Source organism: Gadus morhua, chromosome 10, assembly GCF_902167405.1.
Source record: "Gadus morhua chromosome 10, gadMor3.0, whole genome shotgun sequence".
Taxonomy (NCBI): domain Eukaryota; kingdom Metazoa; phylum Chordata; class Actinopteri; order Gadiformes; family Gadidae; genus Gadus; species Gadus morhua.
This window is the reverse complement of record NC_044057.1, coordinates 14,024,833-14,031,317: the sequence shown is the minus strand read 5'-3', so window position 1 is coordinate 14,031,317 and position 6,485 is coordinate 14,024,833. Positions and strand designations below refer to the sequence as shown.

Here is a 6,485-nt window from a genome sequence, read left to right as displayed (position 1 = left end):
ACCCCCCCCACCCCCCCACCCCCCTAACCCACCCCCCATTGCTCCAGACACGTTCTGATTAGCAGAGAGGCTTTCATCCCTGCCAATGCCCTAAGCGTAATGACACGTGTTGTAATTAACTGCCTTCTATTGTGAATGCCAAGTCCTTACCTTCTGAGGCCAGGTAATACTGGGAGACTCCTGTGGGCCTCCTCCTGATGTGATACCAGGCTGGGGAATTTCACGTTTCAGCCCAGAGGGGGGGGGGGGGCTTGCTCCGTGTGTGGGCCAGGACAGGGCCAGGGCACATGCATGTTTACAGCTCGTTGAAATGCCAGTGATTCACGTTCAGCCCAACAGACCAGAGATGGAGGAGTAGGGGCTGAGAGGGGGGGAGGCACGTGTGAGGCAGATGATGTGTGAGTGTGTGTGTGTGTGTGTGTGTGTGTGTGTGTGTGTATGCATTGTGTACACACACACACTAAGACACACACACACACACACTCACACACACACACACACACAAACACACACACACACACACACACATTCACACTTGATGTCTCGGTGTAGGGTCAGCAGCATGTACCTCCTACATTCAGCTGGTTCTGAGATCCCTGCTCAAACGCACACGCACACAAACATAGGGAAACACACACACACACTGACACATACATATATACAGACACACACACACACACACACACATACAAACACACAAACACAGGGACACACACGCAAGCACGCACGCACACACACGCACACAAACACACACACACACACACGAGCACACACATACAAACACACAAACACAGGGACACATAAACACATACACACACACACACACATACACACACACACACACACACATAAACACACACACACACACACACACACACACACACACACACACACACACATGAACACACACACACACATACAAACACACATAAATCACATGGACAAACACACACACAGATGTACACACACTTGTGTCTCCCACACACCCAGTCTCCCATGGAGCAGCCCGTCCAATCAGCGCTTGGTGAGGTGCCTGCCTCCCTCGGTCTCCCCCCCGGGGCCAAGAAACAGAGTGAGTTCTCAGCACACACACACAGACCCACACAGACACACACACACACACACACACACACACACACACACACACACACACACACACACACACACACACACACACACACACACACACACACACACACACACACACACTCACACACACACACACAGCTTATGTCCTGTGTGCCACAGACAGCCTGAACTTGTTCGGATGACCTTTCATCCAGTGTTAAGCTATTCAGTGTATCAGCAGACGACCCCACACACACACACAAACACACACACTCACACATGCATGCACGCTCGCATTCACACACGCAAGCAGGTGCGTGCACACACACACACAAACACACGCACACACTCACACACGCATGCACGCTTGCATTCACACAGGCACGCATGCGCGCACACACACACACACACACACGCACACACACACACACACACACAATATTCACACCAAGTGTCAACACACATGGAAAGCTCCAACCCCCTCCCACCTCCCCCACATCAGATTGAATTTGTGGGTCTTGAAATGGCCCATTTGACAGCCAACGTGTCAAATGTGTCTGACTTGTTCTGTGAGTGTCGTACATTTGAGTGAGTTTTATAAACTCGTGGTTCGGACACTTATGGTGGACGTGACATCTTGACACTATTGGCAATTACACCAGCACGATTCAAACTTTAATGCCCTTAAGACGTCTGCCCAAACTAAGTTGTTAATTGGTGTGGTGTTACTTTTTAACATATACACGCGGGGTGAATAATTAACTGTATTGATTAGTCTTCGTGCAATGCTAGAGGTGAATTCCTGCCTTCGGCCTTCACCAAAGTGCAAAGGCTACAATGAATCAGACGGTCTTCGGTGCTTTAATGATGGCCGACCTGTCCTCCTCCAATCTCCCATGTGAACGTCGTGCGGTACGACGCTCAAACCACACAAGCAAACAGCGCGCCCCTAATTTGCCTTTCATGTCTCTTCCTTCTCTGAGCTCATCCATTTCAACCCTCTACCTTCTTCTCTGCGCGTGCGCGTGTCTTCCTATCGTACAGTGTGGTGGTGTGACGTATGAGAGGATCCTATCTGGCCCACACACGTGGGCGAGAGCTGCAGCGAGTATAAAGTGAATCCCGGGAATCCTGTCCGTCACTCACTGCAGTCGCATCGACTCGCTCACCAGGGCTGAACTTCAGCGGAGATAGCAACGAGCAGGCACTTTCTTCCAGCTTAAGCTAACTCGCTTTCGGCTTTTGGTTCGAGATGGAGTCTTCTCGCAAATCCACCCGCAAGAACTTTAAAAGTGAGTTTCCTCTGCTTTTCAGTCTTACTTTGAATGGTCTACTTTTAATATTTATGTTTATGTATTTATGTTTTTTACGATTGTATCAGCCAATATTTGACTCTGACGTTATATGAGATAAAGTTCATGGTTTTTGTGTAATTATGCCTATTCTTTTATCATTATATTATTATAACCTATTCATTTTGTTATTAATCTTACTACGATGATGACCAAATACGTTCTCAAAGTTATCCTACACATGCTTATATTCATGTGCATGCATGCTAAGATGTGTATACCTCGTTATAGGTTTAACTTTCAATGCGTAAAATCCATTTTACGCAGATTACCGTAGAGTTAAAAATGGAATAGATTTGATAAACATCACATAATTATGGTAAACTTTGACTTCGGAGTAAACTACTTTAATAATACATCCAATAATACCCGGACAATGTGTGTTTTTAATGCGTAAATGGTCGTTCCATGCTTAAATGCCAAAACTGCAGATCAGCGCGCTCTCCTGGCGCCAATTTAACCGTTCGACTTAGTTGAGGTCAGCAGCTGAGCCACTGGAAAATCTCGCTCAGGGCACATGAATGGGAATGCTCATTATTATTTAATGTTTCTGCTTTAGCCGTGGGCCAACGTTTGGGGGCCCTTAAGCGAGCTTGCCAAACCGCTGTTACATTATTGAGGAGGAGAACATTGAACCAGATCCGATTACCGGTTTTTACGCGTGGCCTAATTTGACCACCCGTTATCCACCAAGAGTAGATGTCTTGTCAACTGGGCTACAAGGTGCAATTGCAATCCAGTCTACCACATTGTACAGTTACTAGTTTAATATTGAGTTTCCTATTTTGTGTTTTAATTAATTTGGTATGCCTTAATCAACCAAAGGTCCATAGCTATAACCTTGCTATTATACCAATAGTCTATTTAAAGCATTCAGGCGGACATGAATAGCCAAATGATTTGTGTACAGTACCAGCCCTCTCGTGTATTATGCACGCGCCTCAATGTTCTCCCCGTGCCGCTCTGCGTGGCATGCGTTGGATCCCGGTCGCATCAATAATGCTCGTGCCAATTTGTGCGACAAGCTGACGGACACATAATGTACAGCTGACAAAAAAACTGAAACCCTATGCTCTCCGTGACGCAGTAACGTGCGTGCATAAAGGGAGCCGTGCGCCCATAGAAATATTGGATAAACAAATCTATCACCAGATACCCCATGTCACATGGCAGCTGCTGACTAGATAGTGGTATCACTACCCATGTGGTCATGTTCACAATCACGCAGGGTAAACAGCGTTGATTAACCCCCTGCTGTCTCTCTCTCTCGCTCTCCCCCCCCCCCCCCCCCCCCCCCCTCAGGTGGTCTGTCCCTGTGGCTGATCCTTTGGCTGGTGGCGGTGAAGCCCAGCGGTGCCACGCCCTGCCCCCGGCTGTGCGTCTGCTACCCCACCCCCATGACGGTCAGCTGCCAGTCGCAGAACTTCACGGCGGTGCCGTCCGGCGTGCCGTACGACTCCCAGCGCGTCTTCCTGCAGAACAACCGCATCACCGAGCTCCGCGCCGACTCCTTTGGCTTCGAGACACAGGTGAGTGTCGCCGTGAGACGCTGACACACACAGAGACACACACAGACACACACAGACACACACAGAGGATGCGAAGGAGGATCTTTGAGACACAACACAAAATAGCGACTAAAACGAAAAGGCTAAATCCTTTGAGACAATAAGGTTCAAGATTTAAAGGTTTCTATTTGTCACCTACTCATACAAGATGTGCAGTGAAATGTTTGTGTGACATACTCTGTGTACAACGTGACACTGACGGAGAGCTCCGTGTCGTACGACAGGTGCTGTGGCTGTACGGCAACAACATCACCTGGATCGAGGCGGGGGCCTTCAGTAACCTGCGTGTGCTGGAGGAGCTGGACCTGGGGGACAACCCCTCCCTGCGGATCCTGGAGGGAGGGGCCTTCAGGGGCCTGGAGAAGCTGCAGAGCCTGCACATGCACCGCTGCAAGCTGGCCACGCTCGCCCACGACCTCTTCCACAAGCTGTACAGCCTGCAGTTCCTCTACCTGCAGGTACACACACAGAGCATGTTTACTCAGGTCCATATTCTGACAATTCAACAGTGTGCAATGATGACTCTGACGTTGTATGAGATATAGTTAATTGTTTTTGTGCTATTATGTTATTGTGTAGGCCGATTCCTATTAATATTATCATGAGATTATTATAACCTATTTATTTCTTATTCTTATTATTTTTTTACTAAGATGATAACCAAAATTGATCTCAAAGTTATCATACAAATGTTTATATTCGTTGCATGCATGTTAAGATGTTGATACCTTGTTATAGGTTGGGCTTTCAATACGTAAAATACATTTATTTTACTATAGACTTGTTTGATCAACATTACATAGGTAAACTTCGACTTTGGAGTCGAAGTTTACTTTAATACTTTAATAATACATACTTTTAATACTACTTTAATAATACATCCAAGAATACCCGTTGACCCGGTTGTAAACGTTTTGTCTCCAGGAGAACCAGCTCCACTTCCTGCAGGACGACCTCTTCTCCGACCTGGTCAACCTCACGCACCTCTTCCTCCACGGCAACCGCATCCGCACGCTGTCAGAGAACGTGTTCCGCGGCCTGGTCAACCTGGACCGCCTGCTCATCCACGACAACCGCGTGCGGCAGGTCAACCGGCGCGCCTTCCGCGACCTGGGCCGCCTCACCATCCTGTACCTGTTCAACAACTCCCTGGCCGAGCTTCCCGGCCAGGCCATGCGGGACGCCCAGGGCGTCCAGTTCCTGCGGCTCAACGACAACCCCTGGTCGTGCGGCTGCGAGGCGCAGTCCCTGTGGGAGTGGTTCCGCGAGGCGCGCATCTCCTCCTCCGACGTGCTGTGCAACTCTCCCACCGCCCGACGCGGCCAGGACCTGCGCTTCCTCCGCGAGATGGACTTCGCCACCTGCCCCATGCCCGACCCGGGCTCCATGTCCGGGAGCACCACCACCACCTTCAGCTCCAAGACCCGCTGGTGGTTCGCCAAGAACAAGCCCGCCGCCTCGTCCAAGTCCACCTACCAGAAGAGCGCCGAGACGGTCAAGACCTTCCCCCTCTCGTCCAGCAAGAACAAGCTGTCCACCACCTCGGTCAGCAGCAAGTACGAGCTGTCGGACGACGAGGTGGCCCTGCCCAAGCTGGACCAGGAGGAGTACTGGGCCAACTACGGCAGCGAGGACGCCTCCGTCCGCTGCTTCGAGCTCGAGTGCCCCCCTGGCTACGACGGCGACGCCTTTGACTCCGCCTCCTTCCTCAGCACACGCTCCCTGGCCTCCCTGCTGTGTGTCTCCGTGGTAACCCTCTCCCTCCCTCTCCTCTTCGGCTGAGCGGCGCTTCTCGGCCCATCATTTCCTCTTTCCACTCTTAAAGGTCTCTCTTCACCCTTTCCTTCTCTCCAACCACCTGGATCTTAATTCCTTTCAGTCCTCCGCCCCTCCCACCTCTATCGTAACCCTTTAGGGGGACATGGGGGGGCGTTGCGACGCTGATGCCGGATGCAGAGAGAGAGAGCCATCAGCGAGAGCCAGTCGCGGTGAGCGGAGCAGAGTTTGGCTCAGTGGGCGCCGGGCAGAACAAGCCTGGAGCCTCAGTCGAAGCTGCTTCACGCTTAAGCCAGCACTGGCTCTTAGAAAGGAACACAGTTAACATGAACAATACGCACACAGACACACGCTGCCGTCTGTAGTAAGGCTGAGAGTACTAGTGCGACAGCCCGCAACAGCTTCTGTGTACAATGCTTGTAACACACAAACATACAGACACACATTCATGGATGGATAAGAAAAGCAGGCTCTAAAAGCCACAAACGATTGTCAGGCAAGAGAACAATGCAGAGAGAGATGAGGAACATCTCAACTCTCAAATAGAGATATGGAGGAAGGGCAGGGTGAGTCTCTGTTTAGACTCGGTGCGTTGAAAGAGAGAGAGAGGAACGAGGAGGAACGGAGACGGCTGTGGAGTCTGCAGCCGGTGTGTGGGTCAGTGGCCCAGCACACCAGGCTCAGAGCCACCAGCCGTTCCTACATTTCCCACAATCCAATC

General features: G+C 50.5%; 1 protein-coding gene across 1 annotated transcript in view; it reads left to right on the top strand.

The window, feature by feature from the left end:
- Positions 1 to 2,219: 2,219 nt before the first annotated feature.
- The window catches only part of rtn4rl2b (reticulon 4 receptor-like 2b), a 5,247-nt gene continuing 981 nt past the window's right edge, over positions 2,220 to 6,485 (top strand). Inside the window, exons 1-4 of the mRNA XM_030369261.1 lie at positions 2,220 to 2,360; positions 3,723 to 3,949; positions 4,213 to 4,446; positions 4,913 to 6,485. The exon at positions 4,913 to 6,485 is cut by the window's right edge and continues 981 nt beyond it. Coding sequence (XP_030225121.1) covers positions 2,321 to 2,360; positions 3,723 to 3,949; positions 4,213 to 4,446; positions 4,913 to 5,770 — 1,359 coding nt within the window. The 5' untranslated portion in view covers positions 2,220 to 2,320 and the 3' untranslated portion in view covers positions 5,771 to 6,485. The remainder of the gene's footprint in view (positions 2,361 to 3,722; positions 3,950 to 4,212; positions 4,447 to 4,912) is intronic.